The sequence below is a fragment of the Triturus cristatus genome, chromosome 9, assembly GCF_964204655.1.
Source record: "Triturus cristatus chromosome 9, aTriCri1.1, whole genome shotgun sequence".
NCBI lineage: Eukaryota > Metazoa > Chordata > Amphibia > Caudata > Salamandridae > Triturus > Triturus cristatus.
Genome location: NC_140592.1, coordinates 1,017,197,703 through 1,017,222,471, shown reverse-complemented (window position 1 = coordinate 1,017,222,471; position 24,769 = coordinate 1,017,197,703). Strand labels below are relative to the sequence as shown.

Sequence of the window (24,769 nt, the reverse complement as noted above, 5' to 3'; positions counted from 1 at the left end):
GGCAAAGGGGTATTGAGGCAAGGAATAATAAAATAATCAAAGCTTTTTACCCCTTTCTACAGTCACTGTTACCTTGCTCTTTGCTAAAATATTGCCTTGAGATTTAGTAAATAATGTGTACAATTAATCATACATTGCATTATTTTATATAACTCGGAGAAAAAACCAGTGCAGGAAACATTGGACAGTGCTATCTGCTCTCTATGCCGCCTGAGAGCATAGATGCAAAAACAACAATTGATGGACAGAATGCAGAACAATGTCATACATTCACCCCAGTACAGAGATCTGGGCCTAAATCCATCGTTTTTTTGCTCACCATGCCATTCCAGTTTGAACCCAGCCATATGCAAATCAGTCTTGACCCTGTGCCCCATGGGAACAGTCCAGCCCGAACTGCCAAGCCAGGTCCTCCCTGGACTGGAAACAAGCATCCTAGGACCGGTTTCGGGCTTTCAGCCCTCGTCAGCCAGGATAGCTTGATTCCAGTGGCATGGAGAGCACGGGACTCACGTCTGAGCATACCCTTCCCACTCGGGGTGACAAATGCAAAAACAACAATTGATGGACAGAATGCAGAACAATGTCATACATTCACCCCAGTACAGAGATCTGGGCCTAAATCCATCGTTTTTTTGCTCACCATGCCATTCCAGTTTGAACCCAGCACGGGTCCCAGACGTGGGACCCGTGCTCACTACGCCACTGGAGTCAAGCTATCCTGGCTGATGACGGCTGATAGCCAGAAACGGTCCTAGGATGCTTGATTCCGGTCCAGGGAAGACATGGCTTGGCAGTTCGGGCTGGACTGTTCCCATGAGGCACAGGGTCAAGACTGATTTGCATATGGCCATGTATAAACTGGGGTGGTGTAGTGGGCAAAAGAACAATGGATTTAACCCAGATCTCTTGACTGGGGGAGAATGTCTGCATTGTCAGCATTCCGTCCATCATTTGTTTGTTGTAACGCTTTTCGCCCTAAGTGGGATGGGTATTCTCAGACGTGGGACCCGTGCTCACTACGCCACTGGAGTCAAGCTATCCTGGCTGATGACGGCTGATAGCCAGAAACCGGTCCTAGGATGCTTGATTCCGGTCCAGGGAAGACATGGCTTGGCAGTTCGGGCTGGACTGTTCCCATGAGGCACAGGGTCAAGACTGATTTGCATATGGCCATGTCTAAACTGGGGTGGTGTAGTGGGCAAAAGAACCATGGATTTAACCCAGATCTCTTGACTGGGGGAGAATGTCTGCATTGTCCGCATTCCGTCCATCATTTGTTTGTTGTAACGCCTGAGAGCATAGAGGCAGTGCACTTAGCACGTTTGAACCTCAAATCACATATTATGATCTTGCAATGTATTTAAGCAGTTGCTAGACCAATCTCCGTGAACAGCAGTCTGTCTTCTTCCCCGCCATCACCACAGTTGTTATGTATGTGACTTTCTAAATTGTTCTCTCCACTTTGCTTCTTGACTTTTATCTTCTCTCTGCTCTCCTTTTTAGGAATGGCTCTTTGTACACAGTTTTCCATTGTAAGTCAGCTTTTTATGGCCATGTGTCTTTATGCACAGTTCTCTAAGAAGCACTATGCAAGTCTCGCTACGCAGTGCTTTGCACATAGTTTAGCCTGTACACTATTTGCTCTGTATAGTTCTCAGGACAACCATATTCGCAGTTTCTTTCTTCGCAGCTCTATATGCAGTTTGCTGTGCACACAGGTCTGTCTGTATTTACTCTTGTACCCACTTCTACAGGTCAATCTGTCTCTACTTGGTCTTCATTTTACAGTTTTGCAGTTTTAAGTGCTCTTCTCTTATTTCTTGTCCCTACAGGTTTATTGCCGCAGATGGCCTGCCTTGACCAGATGCAACCAGGAACCACAGCTCCAAGGACTCTACACCCAGAGACACCAAGCAGACAAATCCCAGGGGCAGCTGGGAAGCCTCCCTCTGGCACCATGCCACACTTCTTTAAGATGCCCCAGGAGAAAGGACAAGGGCCCAGCCAGAGGGGCAGCGAGGCATGAGCAGTGAGGACAACCGAGCATCATGTCTCCTCTTCATTTTCAAGGATCTCACTGTGTTGTTTTTTGTGGTGGATGGCCACCACTTTTTTAGCGCTCCAAGCGTGGTGCATGTTGGTGCATGCATTTTCCGGATCATCCCCTCACACTGAGAACCAAATCATGAGCCACCCATGCCGGCCAAGGGATCACAGTCATGCCTAGAATCAATAATATTACTGATAGCGCCACTGAGGTGGAGATGGTAGCATGATCCTAAGGATGACCTCACCTCTTCAGTCAGTCTGCCATGGTGTAGTCAATGCACTGACTGCACCGTCACCTCAATGGCAGTGGAGCATTGCTGTGTCTTTTGTAACATCTCTTGACTATCGTTTAATTGAGAAAGAAGTTGCTGCTCCAGTTGAATATGTCCAATATATCCTGGGTTCGTGAAATTTAGAAATGAGATCATGGCTTCAGTATTGCGGTCAGTGCTTCAGGAATGGAATCGTGACTTCTTCCCCTGTGGAAGCACAGCTTCAGCAAGTCTCGCTGCTTCAAAAACGCAATCATGCCTTTAGTATTGCTTTAACTGCTTCAATGTTTGACTCACTCCTTCAGTATTGCTGTCACTGCTTGAGCAGTGAAATCAGGGTTTGGCTTTAGTACTGCTGCCTGCTTCAGCAGTGGAATTGGGGGATAAATAGTGTAACCACTGCTTTTTCATTGGAATCCTGGCCTCATCGTTGCTGTCCCTTCTTTTTCAATGCAGTTACGGCTTCCATGCTGCTGTCTGCTTCAGCAATAAGATAATGCCTTCGTTGTTGCTGTTAGTGCTTCTTCCGTGTGACCTTAGCTTCAGTATCTATGTTGCTGCTCCTGCAATGGAAACTCAGCTTCAGTATTGCTATCGCCGCTTCTGCAGTGGGATCATGGCGTTGATGTTGCTCTCGATGTTTCTGTAATAGAATTAAGGCTTTGTTCTTGCTGTTTTTTGATTTAACATTGCTGTGACTGCTTGAGGTTACAGACCTAGCAATAGAATGACCGCTTTATCATTGTTATCACTGCTGCTTCAATGGAAACTCTGCATCAGTATTCCTTTCACTGCAGCTTTAATGGGACCAGCGCTTCAGTATTGATGTCACCGCCTATGAAATGTAATGGAATCTTGGCTTCCGTATCGCCGCCACTGCTGCAATATAATCCTGGCTTCTTCATTGCTGTGATTGCTGCTGCTCTCAGATCATAGCAGCAATACTCAGTGGTGCAGTTATGCTGCCACTGCTTGAGCAGCAAAATCACAGCTTCAAGAATGATATAATCTGTTCTATCACTGCTTCTGTATAGCTGTCATTGCTTCAGTATGTAACTTTTGGGAAGTTGAGTGCTATTTTCATTGGCATCATGTCAGTGAAATCATCAACTTTTCATTTGAGTCATCACCTTTTTGGGAATGATGTTGTAATGTCAATATCAGTAGTATCAACTGCATTGAATGTTTACTGACTATATCATGGTTATATCAAAGGTGTCGAATGACCTCTACACTCCTCCAGATTGGCTTCAATATAGCGTACCTGTCTGTGACTTCTTCCTTTCTGATAGGGTGTTGCCTCATTTTTTGCATCTCCTCAAAGTATCTGTGAGCCTGTGAACACCTTTCCCATACAGGTTACCCTGAAGGAACATATACCTCTAAAATGGCAGAGTTTTGTTTGTTCAGTCATTGAAGTGATCATTCAGGAATTGTGGTGCATTGGTATGAAACAGTATTGCCCTTGCAAATCGCAACTCCATGGTGATTACAAAGGTTACTGTCGACTTACTACTCCCCGACAAACTCCAAAAGAGGAAAGACCGAATTGTTGGTGCAGCTCTTACCACTAGCATTCTAATTCTATTTGGTAGACCTTATGATGCATTCCCATTTCAGACTTTTATAGTAACAATGGCATCGCTGGCTGAATGAGGTTTTCTTTCCGGGACATACAGGCCTTTTGCATCTTGGATCTTCCACCTGAGCAGTAACTACCACTTCACAGCACCCAGTACTCTTCCCAAGTCCATGGAGAGCCCAACAGTATAAGTGGGTAGCTAAAAATGTATCTTGCAGGGACTGTGATGTTGATAGCCCCCCTGACCTCTCTGCTTCATCCAGTCTGTAAACTAGCACGATAAAGCTGTTGTGGAGCTTTACTCCTTGTAGTGCACCTTCTGAAAATTAATACTTGTCAGTATAGTCTCAGAATGCTACGTGTTCACACTGACAACCAGGAGAAGCAGTTGTACTTATAATATAGAATATTTGTTTTTTTAATATTTTGAGACATGTCATCCAGTTGCTGGTTTCCACTGCCTTTTGCATTGCCTCATATTGTAGTTGAAGTGCTTGTGCACTCCGATTTGTACATTGCTTAATGGGTTTTGCCCGCACACCGATTGGGCCCCTCAGTCTTGTTCATTAGTTCAGCCTTATTCAAATTACAGCAATTTTGTGTTTGGCCACACAGACCACTAGATTTTATGACCGAATCAAGATAGTGTGAGTGGGTATTATTACTTGGAATTTTTGAAGCTAGTAGTTTTAGCTTTTCCCATTGAGAATTTGATTAAACATGATGTGCTTCTGCTTTCATTTTGGGGTGTAGTCTTTAACGAATCTGTACTCAGAAGAAATGACACAAGTAGGGCATGCCAAGAGGAGGGCTCCTGGCCCCAATGGTGTCTTATGCCACTTCAGAAAAAGAGGTGCGTTTGAGTCCCCTGTAGACATGGGCTCACTGACTCTTCCTCCTTTTTAGGTCTCGCCTGACCCAGCGCTTGCGCTGGTCTTGCGAGACTTTAAGTAAGGGCTTCAAAAAATGCTACTGCCGACCACAGCTTGCAGTGCATGTGTGCGGGCGCGCGCTTGAGCAGAGGCGCAATATGGCGTGATTCTCCAGTATTTAGGGTGTCTTTCATAGATTCACATGCCTGAATCACTCCCCGTCGTCGGAGTGGAAGTCCCACGGTACATAAAAAAGCAATAATTATGCATATAATAACTAAAAAACCTTGGTAACCTGAAACCAGGAAGTAAAGTATCCTAAGCTACAAGGACAAAACTTCCACACCTATGACTATCACAGTCATTATGTACAGTCCAAACTGCAGCCAATCAGGCGACAGCACCCACCAGAATGTTCTCCTCAGAGGCTCAGGCTCTCAGATTTTCTACCGCATGTCGTGTGAAGGGAGTCTCCCTGAGCTCTGCTTAGTACTTCAGTTTTTTCTGTTTTTTTGCTTACTTCATAATGTCAACTTCTAAGAGGTCTCTCTTTAGGCCTTGTGAATCTTGTGGGAAGCTCCGGCTATTCTCTGAAGATCCTCACAAGAAGTGTATCTACTACCTCTATCCGGAACATGAGGTGAGGGATTGTAAGATCTGCAGGACATTCCCTCAGAAAACCCTCAGGGATAGGGAAAGGCGCCTACTTCTGTGGCTATAGAAGATTAAGGACAAGGATAACCCTTTATCTGAGGTGAAAAGTGCAGCCTCTGGGTCGTCTGTATCCTCCAGAAAGAGGATGGCTGAAGAAAACTCATCTCCTGGGGCAAAGGTGTTGAGAAAGGTTCAGCCTGCTAAAGGTTCTGGTTTGCCGTCCTCTTCTTCAAAAAAAAGCTTCTCCACCTTCCAAGTCTAAGCCTGCTACGCCCCCGAGAAAGACAGGAAAGTCTCTGGCATCTAAAAGACTTCCTGACAAGGAATTTCCCTCAGCAAAAAATGCCGTTGTCGACGGCTCCTTCGTCGTCTATTATCGTCGTCGACGCTACATCTGCGTCGGCGGTTACATTCTCGTCTCCGAGACCGAAGATGATTATGACATCAGCTTCATCTCCGTCGACGCTGGTCTCCGTGACTGTTAGACCCATCTCGCCGACGAAGGAGATTACGTCTCGTCACCCCTCCGTCGACGGTAAGGACAAAGAAGATCTCGTCAACGACTGCTGCGTCGATTGCCACCTCGTCGACGAAAACTTCCTCATCGACGGCCACCTCATCGACGGCTAACATCTCGTCGACGAAAATTGCCTCGTCGTCGAAGACCGCTTCCTCATCGACGCACATCCTTTTGCCGCCACCACCATCGTCGACTATCCCGTCGACGGCACACTCGTAGACGCCTCTCTTGTCTTCCTGTACGGATTTACAGGTTTGGACTGCAACATCGGCTACTGTTTCATCCACCCAGCCTTCGACGGCGGCTTCTCTACTACAACGTCGTGGCTCCTCATTGGAAGCCCTGTCACCATTTAAGCTGCCGGAACAGTTATTAGATTCTGAAGAGGAAGATGAGGAGGACGAATCTGGAGAGGATGACCGATACCGCACTGCAAGGAGTCCATCAGAACTATTTATTAAATAGCAGGATGACGACCCGGAGGAAGAACCAGGTACTGAGCCTCAAGCTCCACCTCCTCTCACAGTTCCCTCAGCAAAAATGCCTTTAGAATTGCTGAATAATTTACAATATTTTGCAGGACTATTATTGACGCTTTCCTCCATCGGAATCGGCGGAGTCTCTTCCATCCACGCCTATGCCAAGGGTTCCCATAACCTCTTTCCAATCTCCCAGACCACCTTCTCCACTGCCATCTCGTCATTCCCATGATGCAAATACAACAGATGACAGGGAAGAGGGAGAGGTGGATGACCAGTCAGTGCTGTCGGAGTGGGACGAATACCAAATCCAAACTCCGTCACCGTCCGCTCCAGCCCCCGTGGACTCTCCTCCGGTGGATATCGGAAGTTTTCATCTCTTTATGGAGAGGGCAACAAAGAGAGTTCTCATCCCTATGGAGGCAAAGAAAGATGACTGCTTTCTTTACGATTTTAAGGACCAACCGCGAAAGCAGATCAGGACAATTCCAATAATAGATTTTATCTGGAAGAAAGGCTTTAAAATCATGGCGACACCAAATTCTCTTCCAGCAATCTTGCCTCGGTTGGACAAAAAATATAAGGCGCCAAGCGATTAACCGGCATGCCTCATCGCCCAGCCTAAAGATGACTCTGTCATCGCCCAAGTGGCGCAGAAACGGGCCAGGAACCCCTCTTCACCTATATCAGCTCCACCTGACAGGGATGGCAGACGTTTGGATTCAATTGGAAAAAAGGTTTCCACGATGGCTGCGACGACGGTTCGGGCTGCAAATTCCCTAGCCATATTAGGGAGATACGATCGGCAAATGTGGTCCGACATCTCCCCCTACATTAACATGCTGTCGGAGCCTTCCAAGTCCGAGGTCTTGAAGATTCTACAGGAGGGAGAATATACCTCAGCTGAAATCATCGATGCAGCCGTGGATGTGGCAGCCACTGGATTTAGACAATTGGCGGGTGCAGCAGTATTGAGGAAACCAGGGTGGCTGAAGTCAACATCTATTCGTCAAGAGGTCCAAACAAAAATTATCGATATGCCGTTTGATGGAGAGTCTCTATTCGGGCAACATGTTGATGAGGCCCTTTAGGCTATTAAAAAAGATGGAGAGACGGCGAGGTCTCTTGGTAGCCTGCAGTTTCGGAAGTCATCTTTTCGTGGTGCCAAAGGACGTGTATCCTTCTCCAACAGGGGAGGGTATAATCAACAACGTTCTTATCAAACCTCCCAAACTAATCAAAGATTCCAAAACTACAGACAGCAATCTTATGGACAGCAAGGTAACTCATATTCGCAGTCAAGAAGGAAGCAATCCTTTCGTGGACGGGAGTCAAATAAAAAACAATGAGGTCAGCCAACTGCCACCGTCTCTGCCGTCGCCCCATTCAAGAATTGGAGGAAGAATATCCCACTTTTACTCGAACTGGTCCAGAATTACTACAGACAAGTTGGTTTTGGCTATAGTTGCCAGAGGCCATGCTGTGGAGTGCACAAAGGTTCCCCCAAACTCCCCTCCCAGAGGACCACCTCCTGCTCATCTCAAGGAGCTTTTTTCCCAAATAAATCTGATGATTTGGAAGGGAGCAATCGAAAAAGTCCCTCAGTTACAAAGAGGAACAGGATTTTATTCGAGATTTTTCCTCATTCGAAAAAAGTCGGGAGAATGGCGCCTTATTCTCGACCTTCGCGCCCTCAACAAATACCTAAAGAAGCTATCCTTCTGAATGTTAACACTTCAAAAAATTCTACAATTGCTTTCGGCGGGGGTTCACATGGCCACCTTCTACCTTCAAGACGCTTATTTTCTTGTGCCGATCCTACCCAGACACAGAAAATTTCTACGGTTCAGAGTGGCTGGCAGAGACTTTCAATTCAGAGTCCTTCCATTTGGGCTCCGTTTAGCACCCCGGGTATTTACAAAGGTCATAGCGCCAGTGACCACACACCTTCGCCTGCAGGGCATTCAAATTTTCCTGTACTTAGACGACTGCCTTATCAAGGCGAATTCTTTCCAAAGAACAACCGAACATGTTCAGAAGTGTCTGCTACTTTTCCAGTCTCTGGGTCTTTCCATAAATTTCGAACAGTCTCATCTGACTCCATCACAGAGAAAGACCTTTCTAGGAGCAACACTGGACACAAAACTGACCCACACCTTTGTCTCAAAAGAAAGACAAATCAAAATCTGTAATCTCGCACGCTCCTTGCTGTCAAAAGAGTGCGTTTCAGTCCATTTATACAAGTCCTTCCTAGGAATGATTTCTTCTTGCATTCCTCTGATTCCCAACTGCCGTTACAGAATGAGGCCACTGCAGGAGGAACTCAACCTTCAATGGCTCCAGATTTCGGGATCGTTCGAGGACATCGTTCGCATCACTCTTCGGATGCGGGAAACCTTTCATTGGCGGAGCAAGATGGAGAACTTAAGAGAAGGATGTGCATTTCTAGTCGAAATGCCGGATTTCACCATAACCACAGATGCTTTCCTCGAGGGATGGGGGGCGCACCTTCAAGGGATGACAGTCAACGGCAGGTGGACTTTAGAACAAAAGGCGTGGCATATCAACCTTCTAGAGTTACGAGCCATTTTCTTGGCTCTAAAATAGTTTTGAACCATCATCAAAGGAACCTCCGTACTAATACGAACGGACAATATGACAAGTATGCATTACTTGAACAAACAAGGCGGGACAAAGTAAGCCCTATCTTCTCAGCAAGCATAGGAGATTTGAGACTGGGCCATTCGTCACAAAATCAGCCTCACAGCAATTCGTGTCCCAGGAGTTACCAATGTTCTGGTGGATTCCCTCAGCAAGTCCACAACATCAAATCACGAGTGGGAACTACATCAACCATCCCTAAACAGAGTGTTTCGAGAATGGGGGCACCCTGATCTAGACCTGTTTGCAACCAGCCAGAACCGCAAATGCCCATGCTTTGCAAGTTGGGTTGCCCACAAAGACTCACTCGGAAATGCCTTTTTGATGAATTGGTCACAGATATATGCCTACACTTTTCCACCGATTCCGTTGGTTCTACGAGTTCTGCGCAAGATCAAGAAACAACCTTGCTGCATGATACTCATTGCTCCCAGGTGGCCTCGCCAGTACTGGTTTACGGAACTTCTCCTCCTCTCGGAGTGCGAGCCCATCCAGTTTCGACCAATTCCGAACCTTCTGTCCATCCAGAACGGACAAATCTGTCACCCGGACCCAACATCGCTGAGATTAGCGGCATGGCTCCTCAACACCTTGAATTCGCACACCTAGATATCACTCCGGACTGTCAGGAGGTTTTGGCTAATGCTAGAGCACCTGCTACGATTAAAACTTACAAACTAAAATGGAAGAGGTTTTGCATGTGGTGTCAATCTGCCAATATCCACCCTATTCCGGCAAGACCAGAACAAATTCTACCATTCTTTCTTCAATTAGCAAGATCCGGCCTCTCCCATTCTACTTTAAAAGTGTTCTTGGCGGCAATTTCAAGGTTTCCGCAGGATGGTGTCAACTCTCTTTATTCAAATAGTCATTCAACAATTCTTCAAGGGGTTGTTCCGGATGTTCCCCCCCCCCCCCTCCCCCTATTCGACGTCCACCTCCTTCTTGACACCTTAATATAGTGCTTACACAACTAATGCGACACCCATTCAAACCTAATAACAAGGTGGACTTAAAGTTCCTTTGTTGGAAAGTTTCCTTGTTATTGGCTCTAACATCAACAAGGAGAGTTGGTGACCTCCAAGCGTTCACTATTCATCCACCTTTTTCTGCAATGTACATCGAAATCTGTATTGCTGCGCACTAACCCAAAGTTCATGCCAAAAGTCCCTGTGGATTTCCACCTTAATGAACCTATAATTTTAAAGACTTTTTTCCCAAAACCGCTCACAGCTGCGGAAAGGGCTTTGCATTCCCTTGACATCAAAAGATGTCTAAAGTTCTACTTGCAACGGACAGCAACAATACGCAAATCAGACCAACTGTTTGTGGCATATGGCAAACCGCGCCAAGGACATTCGGTCTCAAAACCAACCATTGCTCGTTGGATCTCTGCTGCAATTGGCTTATGCCACGATCAAGCGGGAAGACCATTGCAGGCAACCCCAAGGGCGCACTCTACAAGAGCAATTTCTTCATCCACAGCTCTTTTTGCCGGTGTGCCTCTTCACCAGATCTGTAGAGCGGCAACATGGTCCAACAGACACACTTTTACCAGGCACTACTGTTTGGAAGCCTCAAGCGATGCAGATGCATCATTGGGACAAGCTGTTCTCCGCAATCTTTTCAAATAAGGTGAGCCTCTGTTCTCCCTCCTCCACTATGCTTTTCTAGAAGACGCTTATTCCATACTGTTTCTATATCTTGAAATTATTCTGCATATGTTGAAACACACACGTATTTATCTAGAATTATACCTTTTGATAATGAGTATTGACTATGATAGAAAAAACTGCATTTTATGAGCATTATGTTACGTACTGCTATCTACTCTGATTCAGGCATGTGAATCTATGAAAGACACCCTAAATACTGGAGAAGAACAATAGTTACTTACCTGTAATCTGTGGTTCTCCAGTATTGGTGTCTTTCATAGATTCACATGCAACCCGCCCACCTCCCCTCAGAGGCTTTTAGGCTATTATGTATTGGTTCACTCCTGTGCGAGAAAATCTGAGAGCTTGAGCCTCTGAGGAGAACATTCTGGTGGGTGCTGTCGCCTGATTGGCTGTAGTTTGGACTGTACATAATGACTGTGATAGTCATAGGTGTGGAAGTTTTTTCCTTGTAGTTTAGGCTACTTTACTTCCTGGTTTCAGGTTACCAATGTTTTTTAGTTATTATATGCATAATTATTGCTTTTTTATGTACCGTGGGACTCCCACTCCGACGACAGGGAGTGATTCAGGCATGTGAATCTATGAAAGACACCAATACTGGAGAACCACAGATTACAGGTAAGTAACTATTGTGCTTACTGCTGCGCGCGCACCACTCGTGCACATGCACTGCAAGCTGTGGCCGGCGGTAGCATTTTTCCCCCGCGGTCACTTTCACTTTGGCCCCGCGGTTCACATTGGTGGCACACTGCAGTCATTTCTCGAAGCGGGCGCTTGCTTTTTTTTTCTGTTTATTACTTCTATGTAGTAATGGCGGCACCCGTGCTTTAGCTTAAACATCTTAGGCTAAAGTCGGGTGCTGAGATTGCTTCAAAAGTAAAGAAATAGACAATTCTTTACTTTTGAAGCAATGTCGGCACCCAACTTTAGCTTAAGATGTTTAAGCTAAAGCACGGGTGCCGCCATTACTACAGAGCATTAATAAACAGAACAAGCATTGGCATAGCCAATAGGTCTCCCTTTTGGGACCTTATAAGTATTTAGTTATGCAACTGTTGCATGGCTAAACACTTATAAGGTCCCAAAGGCGAGACCTATTGGCTATGCCAATGCTTGTTTAGGTTGTAGCCTACCAGACAGCTTAGCTGCCAAAGATTACTTTTGGACATTCAGAAAGTTGACCTAGGAATGCATTCTGCCTGTTGCTTGCCATTGGCTTTGTGGTTTGTAACTCACGGTTTCTTGCTTTCCATTTGTTGGCCTTATTTGCTTTAGGCTGTCCAGCTTGAGTTCGTACCTTCCCTTGCCCAAACCTTATTTACAGTATCTTTCCGAGTGCTCCCTTTCTGTAAACAGGCCTATAAATCTTGGTTTTAACTAGTCATATTTGTTGTGGATTCAAAGGCCGAGTTCAAATGTCAGGCACTGTCTTCTGAGGGCGCGAGTTTACTTCTCTTTCTCTGACTTCAAAGTGAGAGGATTTATGTGACAATCTTGCTGGATACTGGGGGTAGGAAAGAGTTTTTTTGTAGCTCACGACAACATTTAAATGAACTGTGTAAGTATTTCAGAAAATATCAGAATTAGGAACACAAATGAAGAACATTTTTTTCTTATTGCTGAAGTGTGTTGGAAACAAATACTTTAATATGATCAAAACAAATCGTTACACTAGGTAATGCAATTTCCACACATTTTCATTTGTGCACTCTATAATTTAATCAGTAAAACTGTTTGTCTGAGCAAATGTAATGGTCTTTTCAGTTGAAAGTGTGTTGTCTGTAATAGCAGTGTGCTACCACACCATGAATATTTCACTCCACACTGCACTACTACACTCCACGCTGCACTACTCCACTCCCCACTGCACTCTACTCTGTGCCACTCCACTTTACACCACTTCTCTGCTCTATGCACCACTCAACTCTATGCCACTGCACACTTCAACTCTCCACTCTACCCTGTACCACTCTACACCAATGTACTCTCCGCTACTCCACCTTTTACCACTGCACTCTTCACCACTTCACTCTCCCCCACGCCAGTCTAGGCCACACCAATCTACTTTGCACAACTCCACTCTACGCCACTGTACTCTATGCCACTCTGCAATACTGCCCTCTACGCCACTGCACTCTATGCCAATACACTCTACGCTAATGCACTGTACTCTGTAACACTCCACTCTATGCCCCGCACTCTACACCAATCCACTGTATGCCACTTTAATCTACTATGCACCACTTTACTCTTCACCACTTTACTCTACGCCATTACACTCTATGCCACTCTACCCTGTACCACTCCACGCTGCTTCACTCTACTCTGAAACAATCTAGTCTGAGGCACTGCACTCCACTCTGCTGCAGTCTGCACCACTCTACTTTTAACCACTGCTCTCTACACAACTGCGCTCTACTCTGCATCACTGTACTCTGTGCCACTCCTCTCTTCGCCACTCTACCCCACTGCGCTCTGACACTTTACTCTGCAACACTGCTCTCTGCTGCTCTACACTCTGTGCCACTGCACTCTGTGGCATTCCACTGTACCATACTCTACTCTGCACCACTCTATGGCACTGAATTTTACTCTGCACTCTAACCTACCTGACTCTTTGCCACTCGACTTTACTCTGCACCACTGCCCTCTGCATCACTCAACTCTACGGCACGCCACTCTGTACCACTCTATCCCACTGCACTCTATTACACTTTGCCCCACTCCACTGTACTATGCACCATTCTAATCTACACAACTGCATTCTACGATGATGCATTGATTTTACACCGCTGAATTCAATGCCACTGCACTCAATGCCACTACACTCTACGCAAACTATACTTTGCAACACACTACGCCAATGCACTCTACTCTGTGCCACTCAAGTGTACGCCACTGTACGCGACTCCACACTATGCCGCTCCAGTACAGGACAATGACACTCTACTCTACGACACGGCACCACACCACTCTCCTCTACACCATTCACTTTTAGCCATACTGAACAGCAGTCACGCTGGTGTGCAACATAGCTAAAGCACATTGGCAAAGCCGAAAGCGCTTGCATAGGTGAGACCTATTTGCTTTGCCAATGCTTGTTCCTTTTACCATCTCCCATTTAAATGAGTCGGGCTCTGTAATGAGTGGCACCAGGGTCTGTACATTCAGCTCTTTTAAGGATGCAGTTGGCCCTGAATTTCCGGATATGCAGCATTAGGCAGACTTTTGTTGTTTTCTATGAAACCTTCAAATTTTCCAAGCACTCTGCAGTTGTACTCTTCAACATAGAGACAAAATGAACCACTCAACGCAGTAGACCGATGGATTGAGATTAAGTGTTTTCATCTGGCCTTTGAAATCCTAGATCGAGAGTTTCGTGTGTACTGGCTTCCGAAAATTTTCAGTTGGACGTGTAACAGCTTTCACCATCCATGGCGTACATATTGTATTCTATACATACTTGAGGGGATTTAGTTCAAGCTCCTTCAGTCATTTGCATCTTTATATCGCGAACCTTTAGTCACTGGCTTGAGACATTTTAATCTCACCTCTCCACTGACTGCTTCCCTTGGATGTATGACAGACTTTTTTTTACATTTGAAAAGTACTCTCTGTTTTCACACATTTCATTCTTTTATCTCATGCCTGCCCTGTTAACTCAAAACAATCTTTTAATTGTTTTGTACCTCAGCAAGCATTTTTATTGCTTATGTTGGCACTCGAGTGCTAGCGTTAATTAAACCTATTGGTTTTGCCAATGCCTGCTTAATGTGTTTGTTTCCAGAGATATGTAATTCAAGACTAAAGTGTGTTTGACGTGCAAACTAATTTTTTATTTCATGATGGCCGTTAGTATTTTCTCAACGCTCTCTTTCTGTGTGGTCTTGCGCAAAGTTGTTGGCTCAGTGCTCCTATTACTGACCTCTAGTGGCAGGATGACCCTGCCCCATTTAAATTTTTACATCACTGGCTGTTAGTCCAGCCTCAATATGAAAATCCATTGTATGATATACGCAGACATTCCCTTGTTGTGTAATTAGATATTATTGATGCAAACGCTACAAATGTATGCTAATATTGACAGTAAGAAAAGAGATCATATCCAGTAAAGACTTCAGTTCTTCTTTGTTTTATTCACATGGTTCTTCCAATCCCAACGCGTTTCGTCGTTTCAAAGGGATTAACCCATACGACTTCCTCGGGGCTCTCTTTATGAAGAACTGCAAACCTTTTTAACGTCATGTGTAACTGCAAAACTTATTCTCCAATTTCGATATTCTTTAATAAATCTGCCAAAGTACGTAAGGCCCGAATTTTCAGCCACCCTATTTGACGTCCAAATCACGTTGTATACACAATCGAAAAACGAATACTTGTTACCTGTACTCGGGTCACAAGAGCCGTTTTTGAGGTTATTTATATCAGGGACGACTTGCTGCAACAAACTCATTGTTCTTCGATTGTGTATACAACGTGATTTGGACGTCAAATAGGGTGGCTGAAAATTTGGGCCTTACGTACTTTGGCGGATTTATTAAAGAATATCGAAATATTTCGAAATTGGAGAATAAGTTTTGCAGTTACACATGACGTTAAAAAGGTTTGCAGTTCTTTTTTTTTTTTTTTAAAAACCTTTATTTGTGCATAGCAAAAGAACAAATACGGGCCTACAACCATCAGGCCGGCCACAAAACAGTTAAGCACTGAGACAAACATTACATCCCCTGTGCATCAATGGTCAAGATTGGCAACGATTCAGGAGTTATACACTGGAAAGATCCTTGACACCAGGGGAAGGAGAAGTGAAGGTTAATTTTAAGGTTTTCAAAATAATTTTATCGAGGAAAAAGTCAGTAGAGGATAGAACCAAGGAGATTCGAGTCCGCAAGATGGCTCCATCACACGGGAGAGCAGCAGCATCATTAAAAACGGCTATAGAAATCTCAGACAGTGAGGCGATGCAGTTATATAACAGGATAGTCACATGAGTAAATACGCACCCCTCCAAAGCCGCCCCCACTCAATCCACCCCACACCCGGACCCCGAATCGGAAACAAGGACAGCGCAGAGACATAGAAGAAAAGGCCCATAGAACTAAAAAGAAACAGTAAATTACCCCCCCCACCCTACACCAATGCGGAGGCTACGGCCTGCCCCCCCCCCCAGCATAGTGCCTGTCTCCCAATGAACCCGAAATATAGACAAGAGAGAAAGTAGGAATAAAGGAAAGAAAATAAGAAAACAAAGAAGAAAGCGGGGAGGAGCCCACGTAACCTCGGAGCGCCCGAAACCACCGGCCAACTACGCCTCCACACACTGAGAACCCACTACGCCCGAAGGCGGTCGTGTGAAGATCACTTGTCACAACAATATAATGAAGGCAGACAAATCGCGACGAGTGCGCACAACATATGCAGACAGTTCCAGTCCCAGTCCAGCCCATCCGTGAAACCATGGTGATAGAAATCAATCTAGCCCTGGCCCGATCGCGGGCGTAAGATTAGACTAGCCCCCACATGTAGGCCCCGCAGCCCGTGCAGACAAAGACAATATGGCCGCTTGGGAGAAGATGGAGAAGTAGAGTCACAAAATGGCCGCCGATCATCTATTGAGGACCCCTTGTGCACCATATAAAATCCAGACCTGGCCTGTAAAGTACAGGGGTTCCACATAAAAGAAGCCGTAGGCCACCGTGAACGGTTCCTCGAGGACGTCAGGTGTCGCTCAGCTGGATACTCTTGCGGGCGCGGTGAGGCAGGCAACAACAAAGCAGGCAGCAATGAACGGGGAAACAAAGTGTCTACAATTGAGCAGGAGATCGATTGATCCTGGGTGCCGGGAAAGCCAGATGCAGACACCAGCGTAGCACGATTATACCCAGTCGTTGCGTCCCCGCAAGAGGACAGAAGCACTGGCAGACCCACGTCTTGTTGAGAACCAACGGGGCGCTCACGACCCGCCGCCGACAGTATGGAGTCGAACCGCTCACTCAGCGTTTGCAAGCCAACACACAATTGCAGACGAAAGTCCCGCAGGGCAGCCAGAACGGAGCCGCATGTCAGCGGAAGCTGCGCCCCCACATCGGCAGCAATCCGGGACGGCACTGTGGAGCTGGAGTCTGGTAGAGGGAGGGCGAAGCGGGCAGCGGGCGAGACCGGAGCATCACCCCCCAGCAGCGAGCAGGCAATCAACGCCATGTTTTACCGCTGAACGGTACAGTGGCCAGGGGGGGGGGTCGTAACAAGGAGGCAATTCCCCGCAGGTCTGCGCCGCAACAGGTGAAAGCCAGCAGTCGCTTCCCCTCCCTCGGACTCTCTTTGCAGCCGACTAGACAATAAAAGAAGGGGGTCTGCAGCCTTCCACAGCGCGGGCCACAGAGCGGGGCAGGAGACCCGCCACACCGGGGCCCACCCTATAGCTCCAGCCCGTCAGGTGTAAGGTGAGGGAGGTGTCCGGGCGTCTCTCCCCCGGCTCGTCTGGCGACAGTCCGTGGTGTGAGGCGGGATCGGGGCCGCGGGGCTCAGATTTGCGCCGGGGGTCCAGTGACTGCGGAGCTTCCAGGGGGCCGGCCCAGGCCACAATGGAGCAGGGGTCCAGCGCGGAGAACAAAGGCACCAAGAGCTCCGGCATCCGGGCGGGCTTAGACTCCGGGAAAGCGGCGGCGCGGTCAGCGCGTCGTCGCGCACGTTGCACCTCGAAAATCGGAGAGGATAGGAATCAGGATGATAGTCCGAGGCCAAGGGCCGGCGGAGCCGGGCGCTCAAGCGTCTGCTCCAGTCGCCATCTTGGCTCCTCCCAGGTTTGCAGTTCTTAATAAAGAGAGCCCTGAGGAAGTCGTATGGGTTAATCCCTTTGAAACGACGAAACGCGTTGGGAGTGGAAGAAGCATATGAATAAAACAAAGAAGAACTGAAGTCTTTACTGGATATGATCTCTTTTCTTACTGTCAATATTAGCATACATTTGTAGCGTGTGCATCAATAATATCTAATTGTCTTTATCAATCCATGATTGAGTTTATTAGGGATCTTGGGTGTTGTTCCCTATATTGATGACACCGCTGTTGATTTTGGATCTCCATTAATAACATTGTGTAATCTTGTTAGTAGCGCCATACAGCCTTCCACACCCATCAAGTATTTAATTCCCTTGTTGTGTGCTGACTTAAGAAAAGGGCTGAGGACTGAAGTATTTAATCGAAAAATTGCCAACTATACTTGTTTTAGGGCCTCGTTCCAAGTTGTGTTGAATAATCCTTAGCTCCCCAAATTACCCCCACCCGTGGAACTACTGTTGCCGGGGGTGTCAGTTATTCCGAGGGAAGAAATGAATGGGTATTCCAATGTTTAAAAATAAGAAATACAATACGTATTTCTGCGCTGATCCTGCATATCTTTCTTTCCCATTTTTTAAATATGTAAATGTTTGGGTGCTTTCAGTATTACCCAAAATCTCTGTGAAGCTCCGCAATTTGTAATCAATGTCACTGTTAATAACTATTAATTGCCCCATCCTGTTACGGGTGGTCCTTGTAAAGAGGCCCGTAGTGAGATTTCCTATATTGGTCCCAGTAACAGTGGGAGGTAGGTGGATAATCCTGAAACTCAAAGATGGGGCTTGGCATCCCTCACACACAATCTGCTAACACTATGCTCTTGAGGTTTCCTCCCAGAGTAATGGGAAGTTTGGCCAGGAAGTTCTTTGAAGGCTGGTTGTCTCAGAATCCAGATACTGCGTCCTCGTTGTTTTCTTGGTTATTTTAAAATCTACTCACAAGCTGAGAATGAGTCATTACTTGAGAATAGTCTGAAGTTATCTTTGAGGTGGGTGTGTCACTCATCTGTAGGTTCTTTCCATTAATGGTGCCCTCCCACAGATCGTTAAAAAAAACGCACACCGTTTGGATCCTATTTTTGTGTTAAAAGAAGCTTGCAAGAGGGAAAGACATGAAGAAATGGTGGCTTGCTAGACATGACCTACACATATTTTCAAAGTATTGCGACACAAAATTTCTGTCTTAAAAACCTATATTGAAGCACTTTCTAGTCTAGCCAGGAAGTGGCCGGGACACACTTACACACACAGTCACACACAGTCTCACACAGTCTCACACACACGCGCACACAGTCACACACAGTCACACACAGTCTCACACACACGCACACACACATCAGTATTTTTCCTAATTTCATTACAAGAACGGAGGCTAAATTATTCGTTATTCACTTAATGCAGTCCAAGCAGCCGCTTACATCACAATATTAAAAGCTTCCAGAATAGAACAATAGCAGCACATGAAAGGCATAAGCCATCAACAATCTGCCTCTTTTAAATGCGTGTCCAAGCAGATAAGTTCATTTTCCTTCATTACCATTATTAAGTTTTTATCTCTTTTTTGAAGTTCCCTTGTGTGTGGCTTAACCCTACCCCCCCTTCCCCCTGCCTCTATACCGATCTCCAACTTATGGAGATCTCCCTGCACCCCCTTCCCTAGTCCCATCCTTGCGTGACTGACCAGATTAACCTGCCTTTTCTGTCAGTTTATGTACTATTTCTAATGTTTGAATATATTTAAAGATTTTTAGATGTTTAATCGAACCTTAATATTTTGTTTTTTGTGTAAACGATTATTATTCAATTTCATCCTTGTTCTACTTCCTCATGCCATAATTAGCTTATCTAATGTCTTTAACTCCTGTTTTTCACCACTTTCCACCGATGCAGGCCGCGCACTCCAACGCGGCTCTGCATCGCTACCTTTTTATTATTTCAAATTTCATCCGCAAGTAGTTATTTTACAAACTTCTTCATTAAAAAAAAAAGGGGGTTTTAGCAGGAAATCCTCATTTAACTGGCCTTTTCAACATTCTAAAACAAAATTAATTATAATAAGAGAGGAATTATTCTCTTGATATTCCTTCATCTATAAACCTTGTCACTATTATTAAGAGAAATCCTCCCTAATTATCTTTCATTAAAGGGCTTTACCATTTTTTACAAGTTAACATTTTCTATATACCATGTCTGACTCTGACAAGGCTTCTGCCCCTACTCCTAATATAGACAACAAAGTCCTGCAAAAAATCCTTCATAAGGAATTGAGGTCCTGCATGTTTGAGACCTTAAGTCAGATCATGTCCTCTAAAAGGTCACTCCCTGATGAGGACGAAATCTGAGAAATTCCAAACCCCTACTCTGACAAGATCACTGAATTAAGGGGTAAAAGACTTAAGAAAAGTAAAAACATTGATAAGAGCAATATAGGAGGTCCAAGCACCTCATCAATTCAGGGAGGTCTTAGCACCTCAACTTCTAATGGAGGTCCTCGCACCTCGAACTCCCAAGGTGTCCCTAGCGGCATGACTTATCTGGGTGTCCTTAGCGGCACAAAACATCTGGGTGTCCCTAGCGGCACAAAATATCATAATGCTCTTTACAATATGGGAGATAACGAATCTAATGATATAGAATCCTCAGACACACCTGATGAGTATGTCCTTGATCTTGATGAAGATGATCAAGAATTTTACAATCCATAAGAGGAACTCCCATCATCCTCTAAGGACATTCTCCTTGACCCCTTAGGGGAAGAAATGTTTTCTCCATGAATTCTGAAACACCCAAGAAGTTCCGAGTGGTTCCCTCAGGACCTCGTCGCAAAATTAATTAAAAATGGATCAGAAACCTCCTAGAAAGGGACACTCGTAACATCCTTAGAGCTGAATGCTCTATACCTTCTACTGAGGATAAAAACTGCTATACCCCCAAATTGGACCCTTAACTCATTAAATTCCTATTCAAACTTGGAAGTGATCCAAGAAAAGGGATGGAAAAATCCCTGAAAGGGTGCCAAGACCGTCTTCTCGACGTACTGGGACCTTTAGCCAGAATCCTAGATTCCGCAGAAGACAACCACATCAATGGCACCCCTCACAACACCAATCTCATCAGGGGATGGAGCCAGAGAGCATTAATTCTACTGGGTAATGCCAACGCTAGAATTAATGCAGAAAGACAAAAAGTCGTTTTTACTAAAATAAATCCAAAATTAACTGACATGGCGAATAAAGAACCCTCGCTAAACCCACAAGGTTTACTCTCTGGAGAAGACCTCATTAAATCCTTGGGGAAATACGTCTCCACTTTCACCGCCCTGGACAAGGCACAGCAAAATATGCGCAGTTTTCAATCCTAACCTTTTTGGGTGGGCCAGAAGACGGGGCCTCTCTTCCGGACGCTTCAATCAAAGGCCATTTCCAAGATTCTGTGGTTTACGAATAGGGTATCAGCAGTACAACGTGCCTCAATTTTACCCCTAGAGAATTTGAGGCCAACGCATCAGAGGATTTAGATCCTGTGGAACCTTAATCTCAAACAACCCTGAAAGTGAGAACTCTCTCCCTTCTCCCTTCTCCTTCTTTCCCCCAAGAAGTGGGTGGCAGACTCAAATACTTCCTTCTAAATTGGATATTGATCACTCAAGATCCTTGGTTCTTAAACACTGTCAATGGGTTTATGATAGATTTGAATCTCATACCTTTGCAAACTTCTTTCCCGAGAGACATGCCTCTCTCTCCAGAGCAACAAAAAATAATGGATGAGGAGATCTCCTCTATGCTTCAAAAAGGAGCCATAATAGAGGTCCCATTAGAAACTTTAAGATTTATAAGCACACTCTTTCTTGTAAAAAAGAAAGACAAAGGTTGGAGACCTGTCATAAACTTAAGAGAACTAAACAAATATTTGGTTTACAGACACTTCAAGATGGAGGGCATCCATCTCTTGAGGGATTTATTTCTAGAGGAAGACCGGCTAGTCAAACTGGACCTAAAGGATGCTTACTTCATCATTCCTATGGCCAAATCCCACCAACCCTTTCTTCAACTTGTCTGGAAAAATCACCTTTACCAATTTCAGGCTCTCCCCTTCAGACTCTCCTCTGCCCCTTGGTACTTCACCAAGGTCATGAGAGCTGTTGCCTCATCTCTAAGCATAATGGGCATTCGTTTAATCATTTACTTAGATGACATTCTTATAATGTCTCAAGATCCTTCACAACTAGCCAAAGACCTGAACACTGTGATGGATCTCCTAGAAAGTTTAGGATTCATCATGAACAAAGAAAAATCAATTCTGTCCCCTTCCAGATCTCTGGAGTTCCTAGGTTTCACAGTAGACACATTGAAATGTCTCCTTTTACTACCTTCCAAAAAGATTACCAAAATCAGGAAGGAAATAAGACACGTCCTGAAACAGCAAGACTTATCTCTGAGAGAGCTAGCCAGACTTCTGGGTCTCCTCTCCTCCTCCATCCAAGCCATCACAGTCCCCTCAGCTATCAGGCCCTTCAAAGGGTAAAGGCTAGAGCCCTAAAATCTGGCCTCTGGTACGGAGATCGGATCTGTCTGGATCAAGAAGCCAAATCGGAATTAGCCTAGTGGCTCGAGAACCTAGACGCATGGAACAGACGAGCAATCTTTGGTTCGAAACTAGAGTTTGCTTGGAATCAGATACGAGCCTTCATGGCTGTGGAGCTTGCCTTCTCATTCAGAACACTGGTGGTATCTGGTCACAAGAGGAATCATCTCGCCACATAAATTATTTAGAACTAACAGCTGGGCTTTACGCCCTCATGAGCTTCAAACACTCTCCAGGGGAGGTCAGTCATTCTAAAGATGGACAACATCTCAGCGGTAGCCTATATAAATAGTCTGGGAGGCACCAAATCTGCGGACCTCTCGAATCTAGCAAAGAAACTTTGGATGTTCTGTCTGGAACACAAGATCGCTCTCCAAGCAGAATACCTTCTGGGGAAATTGAACATCTCTGCAGACTGGAACTCAAGATTCCTGTTAGATCACAGCAATTGGAAACTGAATGTTTCCATGTTCAGTACCCTAAACAAGATCTGGGGTCCTCTAGAGATAGACTTATTTGCTAGCAGACTAACCTTTCTACTGGAAAACAACTTCAGCTGGATGCCTGACCCCGGTGCTCTAGCAGTCAACGCCTTACTACAATCTTGCAAAGGAGCCAAGGTGTACGCATTCCCTCCCTTTGCTATGATTCAGAGAGTTCTTCAGATATTGAGGCAGGATCAGTGCTTCCTTGTCCTAATAACTCCCTTTTGGCCATCCCAAGCATGGTTCCCCACCACTCTAGAACTAGTTTGCAACCCCTCCTTCTTAATTCCTACCTTAGAGAATCTTCTTGCAGAAGTAGACAGAGGAGTTCACCCCCTAATTCAAAACAGGAGTTTAACCCTTCTTGCCTGAAGAGTTTCAGGAGATCCAATGAAATCTCAGGGCTTTTGGCGACGGCTGCAACTCTCCTCAGACAGTCTTGGGCCCCAGACACTCACTACAGATATAACAACATATGGAGAATCTGGGTACGTTGGTGCCTGGAAAGGAACCTGGACTCCTTGGAAGCACCTATTGTTGACATAGTTAACTTCCTTGTTAAACAATTTGATGAAGGCCTCGGCTATAGAACTAGCAATTGCTATAGATAGGCTATTTCTGCTGGTCATGTCCTTGTCATTGTTAAAATGGTAGGTAAAAATGTCATTGTAGAGTGATGTAAAGCATTCATTTAAGAAGACCTCCTAAACCTAAATATGTAAGTCTTTGGGATGTCAAACTAATCCTTGATCTTTTCAATAACTGGCCTGTTAATACTCTCCCCAATAGGAAAAAAAACCTTTCCATTAAGCTGGCTACTCTACTATGCCTAATCTCATGCAGAAGGGTCTCTGATGTCAAAGCCCTGGAGATTACTCTCATAACATGTTCGGAGTTAAATTTGGGATTTATAGAAGAACAAAGAATATGGCTGATTCAATCTTTTACCCACGTTTTCATATATGTCCAAAACTTTGCGTTGTGGACTGCATGAGAGAGTATGATCGCAGAATGCTCTTGCCCTCAGGATGTTAACCAATTACTTATATCCTTTGTTAAACCCCACAAAGGCTTAACCTTAACCTCTATTGCTAGATGGGTTAAGACTGTTATGAGTTTAGCAGGTGTTGACTTAAAGACATTTTTTAAGCTCACTCCCTTAGAGGGGTGCTATGGCCAGTAAATCTCTCTGGTCTGGAGGTAAGTTGGACGACATTCCAAAGCTGCCGACTGGTCAAATGCTAGCACCTTTGCACGTCATTATTGCAAGCCTATTTAACATATGTCTGATGTTGTTTTACAAAGCTACCAACATGCATAATGTAGCCTCCGTTCTTGTAATGAAATCGCGATTCTCATATTACCATGACTAGAGAATCTGGATTTCATTAAAGACACGGAGGCTGACATTTTCCCTCCCATCCCACCGTGGTCTTACAATGATTTAATGCTGTTTTTGTTAGTTTATTACTGTACTTTTTATTAACAGTACTTGTTTCATCTCTTGTTCCTTTTAGCTTGATAAGCTTGACACTATTTTTTACATTCAAGAGATATTTACTTCTTTCTCTTTTCAGGTAACGCTCCTTAACTGTGTGTCGTCTGGCCTTTGGTTTTACCTTCGTTCTTTCTTCTCCTTCATCCTGTTCATCAGAAGATCGTTTTGGTGTTTCAGGTTTCATGAACTTATTTTCCTCCACATTTAAAAGAGGCAGATTGTTGATGGCTCATGCCTTTCATGTGTTGCTATTGTTCTATTCTGGAACCTTTTAATATTGTGATGTAAGCAGCTGCTTGGACTGCATTAAAGGAATAATGCATAGTGTCAGCCTCCGTGTCTTTAATGAAATCCAGATTCTCTAGTCATTGTAATATGAGAATCGCAATTTCAGTTTACTGCCGCCACTGTCCAGCATCATTCAGATTCATATTCATAGTCTCCAGCTAGATATGTAGCCCATGATACCTAGTTGATTACCCAGTTAGTTGGAGAAGGCTCTGATCAAGCGGAGGGCCTTCATTGATACAATTAATTCTTGACTATTTGTTACGCACAATTGGAAGAATAACAACTCTGAATGTTTGCAAGAC

General features: G+C 45.0%; 1 protein-coding gene across 3 annotated transcripts in view; it reads left to right on the top strand.

Annotated features, from left to right (window-relative positions):
* The window catches only part of GPATCH2L (G-patch domain containing 2 like), a 376,403-nt gene extending 351,902 nt beyond the window's left edge, over positions 1 to 24,501 (top strand). For 2 of the 3 annotated variants that reach the window (XM_085626692.1, XM_085626693.1), the window contains exon 10: positions 1,836 to 4,642. In XM_085626692.1, coding sequence (XP_085482818.1) covers positions 1,836 to 2,029 — 194 coding nt within the window. In that variant the 3' untranslated portion in view covers positions 2,030 to 4,642. Of the gene's footprint in view, positions 1 to 1,835; positions 4,643 to 24,255 lie in introns of those variants that run through there. The other variant, XR_014968871.1, reaches the window with a different exon arrangement.
* The last annotated feature ends 268 nt before the right edge of the window (positions 24,502 to 24,769 follow it).